Source organism: Empidonax traillii, unplaced genomic scaffold (assembly GCF_003031625.1).
Source record: "Empidonax traillii isolate 1590-97213 ecotype Southwest subspecies unplaced genomic scaffold, ASM303162v1 scaffold111:size2041728, whole genome shotgun sequence".
Lineage (NCBI taxonomy): Eukaryota > Metazoa > Chordata > Aves > Passeriformes > Tyrannidae > Empidonax > Empidonax traillii.
In genome coordinates, this window is record NW_020955304.1 from 957320 (window position 1) to 975535 (window position 18216).

General features: G+C 43.1%; 1 protein-coding gene across 1 annotated transcript; it reads left to right on the forward strand.

The window, feature by feature from the left end:
• Nucleotides 1-5912: 5912 nt before the first annotated feature.
• IL20RB (interleukin 20 receptor subunit beta) lies at nucleotides 5913-17378 on the forward strand. The gene is made up of 7 exons (XM_027882817.1): nucleotides 5913-5970; nucleotides 10686-10812; nucleotides 11514-11704; nucleotides 14393-14517; nucleotides 15122-15272; nucleotides 15576-15721; nucleotides 16264-17378. Exons 1-7 carry the CDS (start codon nucleotides 5913-5915, stop codon nucleotides 16387-16389), a joined length of 924 nt encoding a protein of 307 aa, XP_027738618.1. The 3' UTR covers nucleotides 16390-17378.
• The last annotated feature ends 838 nt before the right edge of the window (nucleotides 17379-18216 follow it).

The window sequence follows — 18216 nt, forward strand, 5'->3', positions numbered from 1 at the left end:
TCCAAGCTGTGTGTTTGTATTGTTGGGTTCCAACAGAGGGTGCTGGGTTTGGCACCTTGTCTCTCTTAACCTTCCACTTCCACTTCTCCACCCCTTTATTTAATAGCCCAAAATTTCATTTATTACCACACAGCAGCTTTTTCCCAGCTGTGAATGTCAGGCAGAGGTCAGAAAGTCCTTCTGATCTTTCCAGACTCCAGTGGTGTGTAGCAAAATGGCATTCCAGGAATTGTGGAGCATTGGGAGCTGAAGTCAATAAAAAATTAGCAACAGCAAAACATTCAAGCCAAAGTTTTTTGAGCAACAGGTGTTAGAGACTAAGGGGACTATTTGTAAACTAGGAGACTGTTATGGAATAGAAAAAGGAAACAAGTCATAATCCAAACAGCTTGTGATGATCAGAACTGAAGTGATAGACTGAAATAGGAAATGTGATTCTGAGATGATTTGGTAGAATTAGTGGTCTTGCTTTTAAGTACATCTTTTAAATAGTCTAGAATATAATCCTGAATATCAGGTGGATTATTCTCATTGGTCAGAGCTCTGCTATCTGACATCGTTCACTTTAACTCTTCAGTTTTATTCCCAAAAACATCTTTAGCACAAACACGATTCTCTTCTTTAAAAATTCCATACTCTCATCTAGAGTCCCAGTGGCAGGCTAAGAGGAAGTGTTTATTGAGTTTATTTCCAGATTCATCTGCCAATATCTGACCTTCAGGCCAAACACAGCATTTTGACAGCAATGGATGGTCTTAAAAACACCAGGAAGAGTCAGATTCCACACCTGCACCTGCCCTGAGTGTTCACTGTGGATGGTCTTCCACAGCTTTGGAGTCTTTTCTTCTTAAATTGTTCTATAAAATAGCGACCTGTCCTCACCCACGGGGTCCCAGTATATGCCATGTGTGATTTATAACCTGAAAATGGATACTGGATTTAGCTTCTGAAAATCAGAGAAGTAACCCCCTGTTTATGAGCACGTCCTGCAGCTACAGAAGGCCTTCAAGTGCTACAGAGCTGCAAACAATGAGACTTGTTTATCAAAAATTAGAATTAGTGACCTCCCAGTGATTTCTTCAGCCCCAGGCTGTAACCTCAGGTGGGAGAAGATTTTCCCAGACTGACTCCACTGCAACTCCACTGAATTTCACTTCATTCATAAAGAAACAGAGGATGTAATTAAAAAATGGCAGTAATTGGGAGAGATGAACTTCAGAAAAACAAATAAACAGTTCCCATGTTAGCATCTGGAAAAATAAGCAGATTTAAAAAAAAAAAAAAAAAAAAGAGATGGGTAAGAAAAGAAACATGATTTATAGTAAGAATTGTCCCTTAGCTGAACGCTTATGCACATTTTCTGAACTCCAGGAGGCTTCTAATACTGCAGTTTGGCTCCTACAGCTGCATAAATATTTCAGATCATGCTTACTTCTTTCCTGTTAACTCAATTTTTCTTAAAACTCTTCTAGATGCCATTTCTTCTAACTTGCCCCCTTTCCTTATTTCCTTGATTCTGGAAAATCTAACATAGAATTCATGGAAAGCAAATGTTATATACACAGCAAAACTCTCATAAACATCAAAACTCTCATAAACATCTCACCCTCTAGGGAGAAGAGGATATCTTTGTTAATTGTACCTATATTGTGTCTTTTCGTTGTGTTTGGGAGCTTTGGACCAGTTTGAATTATTTAAACATTCATCCAACCCAGATGTGTTTTTTTCAAACACAAAAAGATTAATCCTCACTAGAATATACATTAGGCTTTTTCCCAAAATCCCAAAAGACTCCCAGGTTATCTTTAGGCACTGAATTGCTGGGTGTGTCTCTTAGAGATTTCCATAATGCATTCTACCAGTTAAAGCTGCTTTGTTTTGTTTTTCCTACTTCTACTGAATTTTGGGAGGTGTGGGGGGGAAACTCACCAGAAAAGAAATAACCAAGCACTTCTTCAGATATACCAGGCTTGCTGTATTTACTATTCCAGGAAAAAAAAAAAAAGAAAAAAAAAGAGGGGAAAAGCTCTTTATTTTTTAATCTCATGGACAGAGTTAACAAAGTGCCCGTTTTTCTCAAATTAATATTCTGGATTAGCTGGATTAGCTGGGGACAGGCCTCTTCCAGGTGTAACAGAGATGCATTCACCAGTGTGTATCCAATCTTTTTGTCTTCAGAAGTTATCTTCGACAAAATAAGGTGCCCACAGCCATTTTGTGGAGCAACAGTGACATTTAGTGGTGACTGAAGCAACTCCTAAATCTTAAAGACCCTTTATTGTCTTGTTGACCCCAGGAACATTTACCATACACTGTCACCCTCTCTGTTATTCACAGTCGATCTCCCTTTCCTGCCTCCCCATGCTTTTTTTATTGTAATGTAACATTTTTCAAAGGGTAAAAAGCTATTTTCTATAACAGAAGCCTTTTAGTGACATAAATACTTAGAGATTCAGACTGAAGCAGCGCATTGTAAAAAAAAAAACATCAAATTGCAAGAATTAAATAGAACCATTAGTTCCCTTAATTTTTCTCTTGTTGTCTCCATATTCTGGTATTAAGTTCAGATAAATTACCTTTCTAAATTATTCACATTTTTTTAGGTTCTAACACAGATTGGAAGCTTCGTCATACCACAAAACATATGTAAACAAATCAATTATTCAAATGTTTTGGCATCCACCAGAATATCTAAGTATAACAAAGAGACCGTCATAGGTAGTTACATAAAACCCTGTTGAGTTGCAATTCAAATATAACTGAAAGCTTTTTTTTCCAAATTGCCACCTGGATCTTCTCTTTTCTGCTCCTTCAGTTCGTTTTCCTTGCAAATATCTACACGTGATCAACCCAAATTGAATTAGCAATGGATTCCCCAGGATTATTTTATTTGCAGTAAGGGATACAAGCCCTGTGTTAATTCCAACTAATTTTGTATAATCCATCAGAGAACCAGTGCAGCTGTGTAATTTTTGCCTAAATCAACTTTTCAGGACTAAGGTGACAATTCTTCAAGCATTTCTCAGCCACCAGTCAAACATCTGCTTTCTTTTCTAGTTGTAAATGGTGCACTTCTGTCTGTCTCCTGAGCCCAGTGACTGTGATGTCAGTGGTAAACTCTGCTGAACTGACCATGTCAATGGTTTTGCAATATTTTGCATCGATTTCTAGGAGTCAAAATAATCCAGACTGCCTGCAAAGTAGGCAACTGTTGGAAACCACCTGAAGTGTCTCACTGACCCAGTTCCAGTTCTGCCCCTTCCCTTGCCTTGCCTTCCCTTGTACTGATTTCTGAATTTTTACCTTATTAACTAAGTTCAGTGCTCTGTTTTGTGATGAAAAATCAGGTTGCTTATCCAAGTTGATGCATCTGCAGCTGAGGAATCACCAGAATCAGTATCCAGGCTTACTGATCTGAATTACTTGAAATGCAAGGCAAGACTCACAAAGCAAAGTTAATCAGATAGATGCTTATCTTTAGAAATACATGTTTAATAACTTTTATCTTTAGAAATGCTTAATAACGTTAAAATATTTCACAGAAACATAAATGGGGCATAACTGATAAGGAAAAGTCGTCAAAATGTTTGTTTCATCAAACTCAAAATGACTTTAAAACTGATAAAATTCGGAAACAAAACAGTAAAATTGAAAGAGTTCTTTTATCTCTGTCAAGGTAAATGTTTTCATACAGCATTTCAGAATAAGGGAAATCTCAGAAGGTATTTTTTTCACTTTAATTGTTGTTGTAATCTGAATAATCACTTTTATTCCAAGCCTCCTATTTTGCACACCTTAGCCCTGTATCTGCGCTTCCACCTCAAGTTTTCTTTAGACACCCCACTTTAGGTGTCTGTAAGCAAGGAATTAAATACAGTATAATATTATTGCCATTTTCAATTTAGAGCCTTGCTGATAACTCAGGGCAGTTGCAATCCTAATCATCACAGCAGACTCACTCTCCCTTTCATTGCCCATCGCTGACTGACTCTGATATGGGCCTATATCCATTTTTCCCACCTTTGAAAATGAAAAGTAGGCTGTCAGACAGTGAGAACTCCTTGGAAAGGAATACTTCCAGCTGTGTACTTGGTTCCAATAAATTCCTTGCAAACTGTATGCAAACTCCTTTCTGTGCATCTGTTTCAGCAATAAAATGAATGGTAGGAGGCACAATTTGTTACAGATCATGTGGGTTATGAGATACTTCTAAACTCTTGTCTGAATATTTAATCAAAACACGTCCACTTGTTTATGACTCCACAAGAATAACCCAGTGAAGACCCAGATGTGGTGCCCAGCTCTAACTGAGCAACAGCTCAGACCTCAGGGTTGCCTTATTTATAATTTCTTTGCCCAACAAGAGAACAGATCACTGTTTCCTTTTCCCACTGACAGTTAAATTTTGCCTTTCTTCTACAAATACTTATTTTGCTTCTCACCAGAGTATCTTGTTGCTAATACTGTTAACCACATCCCTGCTTTCCTCTTGGACATTGCATTTCATGACAATAATGAGATCACTCACCACAATATCCATCACAATATCCACCTTTTGGTTCTCTTTGGGTTTCTTTTATCCTTTGATGGAAGGAAATTGGGATAATGAAGAGCAAGGAAATAAATGTTTATTTGAAAGGTGTTTCAGAGAACGTCCTTCTGGCATGAAAGGAAAACATTCCCGTGTTTGGGAAATGCAGAGAATTATCTGCATTTCAGTGTGTCCCTAAGCTGGAGAGAGAAAGGGAAAGGAAGGCTGGAAGGGATGCAGGAAGGAAGGGAGGTGGGAATGGAGGAAGAAGGGAATTGAAGGAATGATGGCAGGAAAGAGCACAGAAAGGAGGAAAGGAGAGGGAGGGTATACAAAGCAAGGAAAGGAAGAAAACAAAGAAAGAAGGAAGATGTGAAAGAAGGAAGAGAGAGGATGGAAATAAGGGCCAGATTTGGGAATTTAGTTGACTCTGCTGGTCTTGCATTTCTGAAAATCTGGAGAGCTTTGATTAACTGAATACAAATTTTATTCTTTCATAAATAATAATAAAAAAACCCCTTATTTCCTTGGAAAACATGTATTAAACATGTTTTGACAGATCCCTTTGGTTCACCACTGAGAACAGCAGCCCTGTATTTATTTATATGCCATTAAAAGGTATTAGAAAGGAAATAATTTTTTTAAGAAATAAAAAGCACTTTCTAAGGTGACAAATTGTAAGGAGGAGGAAGTGGTTTAGGAATGAGGTTTCCTGCACCTACTTTCACCAAAGCTAAAAGCATTTGGTGTGGAGGTTTGGGTTTCTCAGAAGGTCTCAGATCCTGCCTTCACTCGAGGTGAGATGGAGAGCAGTGGATCTTGGAAGATGCAAAAACCTTGGGGTATGTCCTCCTCAGCACACACCCAACACAGCCATCATAAAAGCAATATCTTAAGAGAAATTGGAGCACACAAGGCATCTGTGCCAGCCCAGAGGCACAGACTCCTTCGTGCAAGGACATAAGACATGCCCTTGTTATATGGGGGAACTTTCCTGGTGCTTGGAAGCATCAGGATTTGTGTCGTTTGGGGCTGAGCAGAAAAGGGAGCATTTACAGCTCTGTGGAAATATCCCAAGTGTCCTGTTTCCTCCTCATAATGCCTTTGTTTAAAACATATAATTGCTAACTAAAGAGTTGCACCATCTAGCTGGGAGTTGCACAGACCTGTAAAGAAATGCCTGCAGCAGATTATCTGGGCACTCCCTGCAACTACACCCTCCCAGTGTTTGTGAGACAGGAGATGTTTGCCACAGTCCCCTGGAGCCTCCAGCTCGTGCCCACCATGGCTGGCTTGGACAGGGCTCCCTGTCCAGGGAGGGGAAATTTCTGAGCTGTGTAACTGGATATGAACGTGGGAAAAGGCGACAGACACGAGCAAAATGTCACTAAAGCTCATCTGCCTCTTCCTCTGCACCCTGATTGCACCAGATCTCACAGGTAAATGGCTAAAACATCTGCAGCTAAGTCAGAAGACCAAGGGTTTCTGAGTAACAAAGTCATTTGTCTTTTTGTTAAACGTGCCTCTGCAGTACCTAAGCCGAAAAGTATCAGGTTAGGTGACCCTGAATTTTAATTCTTTTTCTAAAATTTACATTGCAATGAGCAAATGAAAAAACAATCTGTAAATTTTATGTTCTACAGGTCAATTCTGAAGTCTAAAGGGAAATTTCAGTTTGAAGGAATTTAAATTATGCTGTGTTTGTTTGTCTCTGTTCTTTTGCTGTTCTGTGAGAAGCTGAACCTTCAGTTTTTCTTTTAATGCTGATAACTTTGAGCACAGGGATGCCCTGCCTATGGAGTGGATGCAGGGTCAGAGAGGAAGGACATAAAGTGCTAATGAATAGCTCAAAATGGTTCATTGAGGGTGTCCTTCACCCTGGCAGGAGGTTCTACAAATTGTAATCTGCTTCTCCAAGTAAATACTGGACACCAAACACATCTAGAAGGAGTTTGGCCTCGGATCTTCTGACTACAATTCAGTGTTAGTGATGGTCAGTCCCCTAGAAAGCACTGTGACGTGCCAGTGTGCTTGGGGTTTGCCTGGTTCTGCCTTAAATGTGCCATTTTAAGTTATATCAACAACATTCAGGTTGTTTCTTGCTCCATTTTTTTTCTCTGCCTCAGAAAAAAAATTTAATCTCTTCCTTATAATTTATAGTCCTTAATTGCTGTTTACAGAAACCACTGACACAGCATCAAGTGGCATTGGCTCTGGAAGTTTATTCTGGGGAATAGGGAAGATTATGACAGATGTGTTGTAAAAGATGACAAAGCTGGGCAATTATTCTTCAAAGAATTTGTAGTGTATTTGCAGTGTTTTTTTGCTCCAGGCCTGGCTGGTTGTGTGATGTTTGCAGACAGGGGCAGTGTTCCTGTGTGTGCAGTGAGTGCCAGCCTTGCTCAGTCACCCCACGCTCACCCTGTGTTGCCTTGCACTGGGACAGACAGTGGGAGAGAAAGGTGGGATAACTTACACTGTGTCTCCCATTCTCTCGGCCTGGACCTGAAATACAAAAATTGGGGTCCTAATCTCCTTCCTGAGCAAAGAACATTTATTTGCTTGAATGTTTATGCCTCAATCTGCCCCTGTGGTTCGGCAGGGCATTCCAGGGTAGAAGACAGTGTGTTCCTGCCCAGGGTAGGATCCAGGCTTTGATTCCTGGGTGCTGGGGAGAAAAATAGGCAAGGGGGTATGTCCTGGGGTCTTACCTTTTGATATCAGTTTGTGTAATCAGCAAATGAGGAAGGGGATACTCCCAGAGCCTGCAGTTCCAGCCAAAGAGGCTGTTTAGCATCCTTTGTCTAAATTGCTGTCTTTCTAGGGGTTAAGGATGCCTGGCTTTCATTTTCAACATTTAGCTTACAAAGAAATTCCTTTATCTTCTTGGGATGTTATAGACATTATTTTCTTTTTACAGATATTTAGAATTCCCTTGTCAGATTCCCCTTCACTGATATTTCCTCAAATGGAGAGGCAGACCATGCTCCAGGGTACAAGAAGCTGGGGTCACTGGTGTCCTTCAGATTGGCAAAAGGAGATTAAATGGTACAACACCTGAAAGTTATAAGCCAATGCTAATTAGCACAGCAGTGAGGAAGGATTTCTCAGCCCTATAAATAAAATTTTAAGGGACATGCCAGGAAAAGCAGAGATGAGGTAAAGCAATTCTGGACACCATGCAACACTAATTCTGGAGTTGCTCTTTCTTCTTGTGTTGTTGAGGAAAGGATATTATGAATAAAGAGGTAATTGTATTAATATTTTTGCAGTATTCACATACACTTAACAGTAAGTAGGGGTAATAGTAGTGATGAAGTAATGATGAAACATTATTGTGTTCTATATTCACAATTAATAAGTATATCAAACTCTATCCCAGAGCAATGGAATTTTATCAGGGTTTATTTAAGACATTTTAAACTGAAAGGTAAGACAGACAAATGTACTGGACTTCGTCATGTTTTTTTTTTTTTTAATTGTAAATTCTTTATGTTTAACAAAAGAGGATAAAAATATTACACAAAAAGGGTCATCATCATTCTAAATGGAAATATATTCTTTGTGTAAAAAAATGTACTGCTGAAAGGGTAGGAGGTAAAAATGCTATTTACAGAGAAAATCTGGGCATGTCTTTTCTTTGGCATGACTGGAGACATTAGGGTAAGAGTCAGTATGGCTTGAAAGACTGGAGTTTGGCTTTTCCTGTGAGGCCATTTCCCTACTGCTTGGGAATCCAAACTCAGATGGAAATGTGCAGCCCTGGGCTCCCAGCCCTCTGAGTCCTGCCTGTGCTCTCTGCCCAGTTGTCCCCTGCACTTTTTTAATGATTGTTTCCTTTTCCTTTCAAATGCACAGACCAGAGTTAATGGATTATTTTAGTGCTTCAGTGTTTTTACTTGGTGCTTTCTCTGTTTATATAACCTAGAACTGTCTTTTCTCCCAGTGCTAAACTTGTATTTGCTACAATTGTTTTGTGGGCTGTTGCAACAGATGGGTTGGAGAAACCACGAATGTAATTTGTTTGGATATGGCACAGGATACATTATGTCTAGATCAAAAATATTTTGGAAAAGCATGAACCTCTCTTCCAAACTATAACTTTCAGCACATAATGCCAAACAGAAACTTAAACCTGTGAGTTTCTTTTATAGAGACTCATGCATTGGCATTAGGTACAGAGTTTTTCCCAGTGAAAGGAAGAAAGAAACCTTAGTTTCTGCATGTGAACTTTTGTGGTTCAGCTGAAATGAGGTGACAGATCTCACTGTGCCAATAGAGGAGTCCCTGGCTTTGCCAGGGTAACAGTGGACTAAGCTAAGCATAGTCTGGGAAGGAAAACCGGTTTCAAGCAGCTCTGAAATAACCTTTGGGCCAATAAAAGCCAAAGTCCAACTCAGAAGCATCTTCTCTTAAAATAGGTTTCTAGGCAGTTTAATAAGGCAGAGTTTAGTACTGTTGAATACAAATATAAGTATCTGAAATGTCCTAAAGTCAAGGGCTTAAAAAATTAGGAAACGCTCCTGTGCAGCTCACCCCTGTTCAGACCTGGAACTTCATTGTGTGTATGAGTCATGTGGAAAACCAGTGTCTGATCATGTAAATGAGGATTGTTATGTAATTCACACACTTGGGTATGCCAGCTCCCAGAATTAACATGGGAACCAAGAGTACAAGGAAAAGCAGCAAACAACCTAAATGTTGAGAAGCATGGAGGACACAAGAGACCAAATGGGTGGTTGAGCTGAGTTTGACATCACTAAAGACTTTTTTTTTAAAGATTAAAAAGTGCTTTAACACTCATATGGACCCTCAACCAGCCAGAAGTGACAGAACTGCTGATATGGCAGAGGGTGACTCCTCTGGTATCTAAATGGTGAGAAAGCTTCTCATCCCAGAAATACCTGGATTTTACTTCAAAGCACAGCTGAGAGTTGTGTCAACTGATCTGTATAACATGCCAAAGGATCATAAAAATGTTGGCAACAACGTTCCCCATATCATCAGTGAGTTTTTAAAGATATATACACAGGGAATATTCTAAGGGCAGAAAGAAGATAGATATTGTTCCAATGCTTTAAAAGAACAGTTGTCATGAAAACACTGCTCAGGGACTTGTCAACTTGATTTTGCTCCTGGGTAGAACAACTGGCATTAACTGATTTAACTTTGCAAACACAGCTCAAAAGAAGAAACTCTTTTTAATGGCAAAGACTATTGGATTATAAACCTGTGAAGTGAAATACATTCCACAGAAGAATAATCTTTAGTTAACATATTGGGATAAAACAGTTGCCTTGTTCTGGGGAGAGTGTTTGCCATTGCTACACTGGGCTGGTAGAAACTATTTCACCCATTCCTTCCTTCCAGTGGTTCCTTGGGAACCATTCCCTGTTAAGCAGAGACAACATAATTGTCCTGGGACGGGAAAGCAGCAGAACAGAGATAAGTCTGTTCCCACAGGGTGCTGCAGGATTTTCCCGTGGGGAATCCTGCTCTCTGTGCTCTGCTCCAAACACTGCTGAGCATTTTACATCAAGATACCACAGGATAAAATTAACTCCACTGTGGGTACCATCCAATACTTATGCTTTGATGATCTCAGCGTAATGTAATAATTTCATTTATAGAGCATTGAGTAAGTTTATTCTATTAAGAGGTACTTTGCAGCCTACAAGCACTTACATTATTAGAATCCTGCAACATGAAGGGAGCTATAGCAGAGCCAGGATCTTCTGCAGTGTCCAATCCAACCTGGAAAGGAATAGCACATTTAGAACCATGGCATTCATTGGAACAGTTTATAGAGCGCACCAGAGTATCTGTTACTTGACTTCATTAAACAGAATTGGATGGCTTGACCTTTTCTCACAGTTTCACTGATACAATGAAAACCTCTGGAATAAGGAAAAGGCACCTTTGCCTTTCTGCACACAGTGCCAGCCTGACTGCTCCGTCATTTTCTCCTTGGTTGTCATTTCTTCTCCTTTGTAAAATCCTTTCAAATACTGAAGTGACAGTAGCAAAATGAAGAGAGTGTATTTCTGATGCAAAACACTGTTTTGTACTATCCTTCTAAGTTGTTGTGTTTTTGTTTTTTTTTTTTTTTTCCTAGTACATTCAGGTTTTTTCTCTCTTTTACTGGGAATTTTAGGTGAAGAAGGTTTGCCACCAGCACCTCAGAATATCTCCATTCTTTCTACCAACATGAAACACATCTTAACTTGGAGTCCTGTGATCATCCAGGGAGAAACTGTGAGATATTCAGTTGAGTTTCAGGGGTAACTTCTGGTTTTGTCTTCTTGTTCGTTCTTTGAACCCTGTTTATCTAGACCTAAAGTCCTACTTTTTGCTCTTTTACTCTTTTATGTTTTGAGCACTGTTCAGCTTACAAGCCTAAGAGAAGTTTGATACTTCAGCACTGCTAATCACAAGTCGAGGGTGGGGGGGAGGAATTCCTTTACTCCAGTTCTGAGACTGTTTACAGGTTCATCAATACCTGAGTAATCCAAGGTGTGCATTGATTCCACATAAGAAATCTGCCTTTACCCAAAGAATTCACAAGTTAGGACAATCAGCAAAAGTTTATGTAGAAGGAGGAGGCATTTGATATTTATTCAGCGTTAATCTTCTAAACGCTCAACACACATCACAAGAGGTTTCTGATACATCTTGAGCTATGTCTTGTATTACAATATGGCTTTGGAATGCTGGGGTACCAGGAATGATCGAGTCAAATGAGTGGGCAGGCTCTGATGCACCGGCACTGCGTTGGCTCTCCCCACCTCCTACGATATCGTGCTGCATTTGGCTCATGAGCAGGCTGGGCCTGGGAGATGTTCCCTAGATAAGATCTGAATCACACCCATACTGCTTTCATACACTTCTGGTATTCCAGCATATCCCAGTACTGGTTTTACCTGGAAAGAACCAACAAGCAGCCTTAGCCCCTGTCACACTGTGTGTTCTCTCCTCTCCTCAGGGAGTACGAGCGAGTGTACGCCAACGAGAGCTGGATCCCCATCTCTGAGTGTTCCCTCATCACAGCCACGCTCTGTAACATCACAGAGGACATCTCAGCCACCGTGGCCTACAACCTGAGGGTGAGGGCAGATCTTGGTGCCAGGAGGTCAGAGTGGGGCACCCTGAAAGGCTTCTTCAATCGCAACACCAGTGAGTGCCGTTATTGGCTCAAGCTGCGTGGTTCATGTCAACTTCTCAGGGTCTGGTGTTGGGGGATCCCTCAGGAGCTGGGGTTGTTTAGCCTGGAGAGGAGGAGGCTCAGGAGAGACCTTGTCACTCTCTACAACTCCCTGACAGGAGGGTGTAGCCAGGTGGGGGTCGGTCTCTTCCACCAGGCAACCAGCAGTAGGACAAGAGGGTATGATCTTAAGCTGTGCAAGGGGAGGTTTAAGTTGGACATTAGGAAGAAGTTCTTTACAGAGAGAGTGATCAGACATTGGAATGGGCTGCCAGGGAGGGGATGGAGTCACTGGACTTGGTGCCATGGTGTGGGTGACAAGGTATTGTTGGGTCAAAGGTTGGACTCGATGATCTCAGAGATCTTTTCCAACCTCATTGATTCTGTGTTTCTGTGCCCATATATCCCCAGAGCACATCCTGCTTCTCAGCTCCTCTTATGCTGCCTTGGGATGTTTCACTCTTAGACAGCCGTGGTGTTCTTGGACAGGAGGAAGGGCCAAATACACCAGGGATGGAATTTAAAGGGTTTCAAGATAACTGCATGCATTTCTTCTGGTGAGCTGGTTGTTCTTGTCCCTGATTTCAAAGAGTTGTGATCAACTAGGATAGCTGCCATCAAATCCATGTCATCCATCTCATTCTGGGATGGGCAGCAGTCATCTGCTCTAGCCAGGGGAGAAATTGCCTGTCCTAGACCAGAGCTGACCTGATATTAAACCTTCATCAGTCTTTGGAAGTTATCCACTACTTTAGGAGTGAGCAGTCCTCACTCATACAGAACTCTCAGCAAAGCAGCACCAGAAGTGTCACCTAAGATGGTGAATGTGTCACTTGATGTGGAAGATTATTCTAGCTAGTGCCTCAGCTGAAAAATCCCTCCCTTTTCCAGCAGCTCTGGTGGCAGAGTTGAACCACAGACCACAGGGTCAGGCAGAGAGAGGGAAAGGACATTCCCAAGATTGACATGAGAAAAGCAGCAGCTTTCTCGCAGTTCAGTGAAGTATTTGACAGCTTGGTCCTGTGCCTCAGGGACCTCAGTGCAATCCTCTGGCTAAGCTGTGAAAGTTCAGAGGCTGCAGCTTGCAGTGGGATGCAATGTGAATATGACAAATGTTAAAAGAGAAGGAAAAGTCGCTATAAGTTCTTGCCCTTCTGCATTTTTACTGCTTGCTTTCCCTTGCCTTTGCTTTCATATCTCTTGGGAAACCTGGCACTGAGTCTGACAGGAGCCAAGGAATCCAAACACAGCCCACAGGTTGTGTATGGGGTTCACAGACAGTCAGGGCATCAGCACAGCCCACGGTGCTTCCAGGCTGAGGAGCTCCAGTGTCAGAGGCGTAGGTGTAGAATCACATAAAGTATGATAACACATGGAAAACACTTGGAAAATAACTCCCTAAAACTAACAATTTAGTCAGTCTCACTTCTTCATTTATCAAAATTCAAATAGTTGGTTGGTATCCAGTGTGCCAGCACAGAGCTAAATAGAAATGCTCTTGTTTAGTTAGAAGTTGCATCTTGCAATGCCCCTTTGTTGCTCAGTATTTGTTTTTAACTTCCAAATAATGTTATCAATTTTCTGTTTTAATTTGGAGGCATAGTGTTCAGCAGATTTTCAGCTTTTAATTTAAAAGCACAAGTAGATTTCCAGGCCTCCCATTTGTGGCACATCCATCATGAACATACTTAGCTTTTATATTTTCATATTGCTCGGTACTGGTGGCAGTTCACTGGATGTAAAAGCAAATTCTATTAAGAACATCTCTTCTGTATGGGACTGTGCATTGCTTTCCTTCCTTTCTTGAAAGCAAGGAGGTTGAGACTGGTTTCAGCTACAGCAGGGTGCTGAATAATGGCATAGATAAGCAGTGCAGAGATGATCTCTGTCTTGCCTTGGTTCCCAGTTCACAAATGTACAGTGTGTAGTTTCATCTATATTTGACTGATTCTCATTACTTCACTAATATTCCTTCCAGCAGAATTTCAGGCAAAACCAAGCTCTGAATACCAAAGTAAGCAGGAAGCAAATCACCCACAGATTCACTTGCATAAATTTACAAAAACTTAAGCCACAGCAGATCATCAGCCCAAGTCTAACTAAAACCATGTAGATCCTGAAAGAAATTCAGGATTCGTGTGAAATGCCGGAGTTATCCTGAGGCTCATAATGCTTTTTCCTTCACCTTTGAATAACTGCCAAAATTCCCATGAAAAAGCAATGGTTTCTCATCTCCTGTTCTGTGTCTTAGTGCTGAGCTAATGCCCAGGAGCAGAAGAGCTGGGCTGATCTGGTGTCTCTGCTTCTGGCTGCCCAGCTGGTTCTGCTGCAGTTGGTCACGTGGGACCCTCAGGCCAGACAGTTCCTCCGCTGGAGAAAATTCAAACCCTTTCAAGTTCTGTGCAACTCAGCTATTGCCAAACTCCTGTTTGAAATGCCAGTCATGGTCCTTCTCCTGTTGGAAGTCTCTTACTGTATCTAGACATACTGGGAGGTAGAGCAGAGGGGTTTCTGCCCCACTGAGGCAACCAGCTGTTATTCCAGATTAGTGTTACTGCACCTGTGATGGCAGCTTCTCTTCCTCTCCAGGCTGGGAAAAAGAAGGGGGGGTTTTAAGGGTTCCCTCTGATGTGATAATGGTGCTGTCTCTGTGTTGGCAGCTTCCCTGACCCCACCTGTGATGAAGGTCATAGCAGATGGGTATCATTTACTAGTGGAGCTGGAGGACATGGGGCCTGCCTTTCAGTTCCGTGTTCTCTACTGGAAGAAGGGCCAGGAGAGGAGGGTGAGTGTTACCCTTGGGTTTTGGGTAATAAGAGAGATCTCTCTCCCTCAGAGAGAGACCACACAGACACTGCCCAGGGCCTGTTTGCCAGTCCAAGCTCCTGCTGGGAGGCTGGAGGACCTGCCTGGAGTTGGTGTGTGCAGTATTACTCTGCACATACCACTGGGCTGCTCTTACCCTCGTGGAGAAGCTTGTCTATTCTTTCCATATTTCCTTCTCTGGGAAGAGGAATCCGCTCAGGTACCTCAGCTATTGGAATTCATCACACTCAGATCAGGCAGGATCAGTCACTGAGCCCTTACACCAGGGGAGTGGGTTACAGTCTAGTGTTGTGGCCCAGCATCATCATTATGCCTCTTTGGCTTACAGCTTCTTCTTTGCATCCCCTCCTACCCTTCCAGATGTGTGTGGTCTCATTCTGCACCCCACTGTGCTTCCTTGTTTGCTGTCCTTTTCTTCCCTTGCTCACACAGTCCTCACTGACACCTCCTGCTGCTCCTTCCTTTTCTCCCAGCAAAGTCTGGGCAGCATCCTGGCAGGGCTCCTGCTCCAAAACAGCTCCTTGCCCTGTGTTCTGATGCTTTCTCTCCTGATTCTGTGGCAGATGCAGCAGAAGGTGGTGAAGGAGGTCAGCTCTGTGGTTCACCTGGACACCATGGAGGCAGGAGCTGAGTATTGTGTGAAGGCTCAGTCGTACGTCGAGGCCATCAACAGGAGCAGCAGCTTCAGCCAGAGCCAGTGTGTGAGGGCCCAGGGTGAGAGCCAGCCCTGCTTCCTATGCCCCTGGGGTAGTCATGCCCAAGGATACCCAGCAGCTCCTCCTTTATTTCCACCCCGTATCTCCTGTGTTGTTTGCAAGTTTGCCCATTTGTTCCTTGGGAGAGGTAAAAAGGGGAGACTTGTGAGTGTAGCCCCCTGCACTGGCTCAGATATCCTTTCCTGGAGTGTGCCAATGAGGGATCTCACCAGGATGGGTGGGAAGAGCAGCCACTCAGGGTGCAGGCTGACTGCAGTGGCTGTTTGTTCTCACAGTGTTTTGCTGCTTCTGTTATTTCCAGGTGACACATCCATGTGGCTGGTTACTGCCCTCATCTCCTCTGCTGGCTTGGCTGTGGCTGCTTTAACCCTGCCTTTCCTCACCTGGAAAACAAGTAAAATCTTTCAGTACTCCTGCTGCCCCGTTGCTGTCCTGCCAGACACACTGGTAACTGTTTTTACTGGTGCTTTATTGGTTTTTAGGGTGCTGGGTATTCCCAGGAGCATGGGGCAGGCAGGCAAGGCAGACACAGAGGAAGCCCTGCTCATCGCAGGGTGATGGGCTGAGCTGCAGGGACCAAGCAGCCCAGAACTGCCTGCACGGCTGTCACTGCCTTTATGACAGAGCCCTGAGCAGGGAAGATGCTCCTGGTGCTTGGGAGGCATGGACTGACCCTGCCTGAGCAGCTGCTCCCTGGACCAGACAGCTGTGTCATTGGCAACACTGCTGCACGTCCCCTGGATCCACCTCTGAGCTGCTCAGCTCCTTGGTGAGGAGAAACCCAACACCAAAAGCTCCCTCAGGAGTGTGTAAGTGCCCAGTTCAAGTGACAGTGCAGGTAGCAGCTTTTATGGCTGAGGGTTTGTGAGCACTGGGTCTCTGGGCAGCTGGGGCAGGAAGGATGAGAGGACCAGCTTGTGGGAAAAGGCAGAAGACAAGCAGGCCAGCATCAGCCTGAGGGTGTTTGAGTGAGTGTATTTGTTCTGCAGAAAGTATCAGAGCCCTCTACCCAGCTGATCCTGTGTGGCAGTGAAGAAGCCGAGCAGTGTGATCTGACGGTGGTGGTGATGCCCTCAGAAGAAGTTCTTCGACTGTGGATTCAAGAAACACTTTAGAGCACCCCAGGAAACAAATGGCCTCTTTTTAGCACCTTCATCCATCTGCATCAAAAGCAAGCAAAGGTGACAGCTGCCAGTTCTCTACCTCCCCTTCACATCCTTACCCAGGAGCAGACATGAGGTAACTCAGTTCCCTTTCCCATATCGATGGTCTCGAGGCAGAGCTGACCCTTCAGCCACCAGGATTTCACCAGAGCAGTGCATTTGGAGCCCAGTGCCTTAGTTCCAAACCACTTCAGCCTCAGTGTTTTGCCTCAGTAAGAGCTTCTTAACTTGCAAAACCAGCTGGGATGAGCAGGGAAAAAAAAAATGTTTTTAGGGCTGCAGGCCCTGAACTGAGGTGACACTCACTGAAAAGGATGTTGGCAAGTGACTGAATCCTGATCTGCTGCATGTGACAGATAACAATGTATGGTGCCACCAAAACTTACAGACAGGGCCATGAGGGATGACTGGACTTCACCAGTACTTAGGAGAGAGTGATGTGAGAAACAACCAGACTTGAGAGATGTTTGGAGGGAGTACTGAGAACCTTTTGGGGAGCAGAGCTTTGTAAGAGCAGCAGCATCACTAACAATGTACAGGTCCAAGATCACCTAGTCAAAACCAGGAAAGCTGTGTATGAGTGAAGGAAAAACGAGGACCTTCAGAAAAAAAAATATAATTAGGAATTCATTGTTTAAATGAGAGGGAGTGGAGAAAAATAGGAAAAAGACAGAGAAAGGTAGGCTCAAGAAATAGGAGAAGTAATAAAAAGGGACAAAAGCAAGTGCAGATCACGGTCAGGATTTCCCAGGATGCCTGCTGGGCACCCCTGGGCTTCAACAGCAGGACACTGACTGTGTCACACAAGGCAGATGTACTTCTGTGGTCAGGAGGGCCAGGCTGAAGGGCAACTGGTTAGTGGAGGAATATCAGGATGTATGGATCAACCATGACAGCATGGTAGTGCTGATGACGGTAGTGATGATTCCAGGCCTGACAACATCACTATCCTCCAGGTGTCCTGTCCTCTTAAGGAAAGAAACTGCCAAAGACAACAAGAAATTCCTTCTAAATACAAATAAAATATAGTTGTTGTGTATATTGCAATTATGGCTGTCACTTCAGGGAAAAAAAGAAAAAAAGTAATTTATTACCTCTGAAGCAGAGACTTGTGTTAGCAGGGCATGAAAAGACACTGATCTGAGAAGCCTTTTGTAAGGCTCTCAGGGGGTCTAATGAAATGCAAGACATCTCTTTCTTTAAGAACATGCCTTTCTAAATCTCGTTCTTGCAATCTTGCACAAGGCCATCGGGTGGCAACAAAGCACCGTGAAAAAGTAGAAGTGACTCAGGACTATTTATACCTGTATTCTCCTGTCCAGGCTTTTGCCCCGGGTCCTGGTCAGCACCTCCTTTTCGTGTTGCAGCTCAGCTGTTTGTTTTATTCCTGTCTCACTGCCTTCTGTCTGGATAATACTGGGATGCAGGACTTCGGTGTTAAATCATCAGGTTGTTACTGCTGAATATCTAGCAAATTACAGGGTGAGAAAACCCATGCAGGTCTGAGCATTGAAGACTCAGAGCTGATTATTAGTTTGTTGCTAATTAACTGGCAAATGCCTGGTTGCAAACACGCCCGTGATGCTGATCCCAGACAAGATTTGGGAGCAAAGAGAAGAAGGGCTTGTGCATGGGGTGATGTTACAAGTGCTGAGGGTCCCTAAATCAAGCTGGGGTGGCAGTGGAGGCATCCAGTGAGTGGCTGACTCCAGCAGCAGGCAGGCAGTGCACAGCAGTGGTTTTTTGGAGGACAGTCATCACTGAAGTTCACTCCCCTGC

Coding starts and splice junctions, on each gene's coding strand:
- IL20RB (XM_027882817.1), top strand. CDS start 5,913: ATGTCACTAAAGCTCATCTGCCTCTTCCTCTGCACCCTGATTGCACCA. Junction 14,518..15,121: donor AGAAGGGCCAGGAGAGGAGG/GTGAGTGTTACC, acceptor ATTCTGTGGCAG/ATGCAGCAGAAGGTGGTGAA. Junction 15,722..16,263: donor CTGTCCTGCCAGACACACTG/GTAACTGTTTTT, acceptor TTTGTTCTGCAG/AAAGTATCAGAGCCCTCTAC.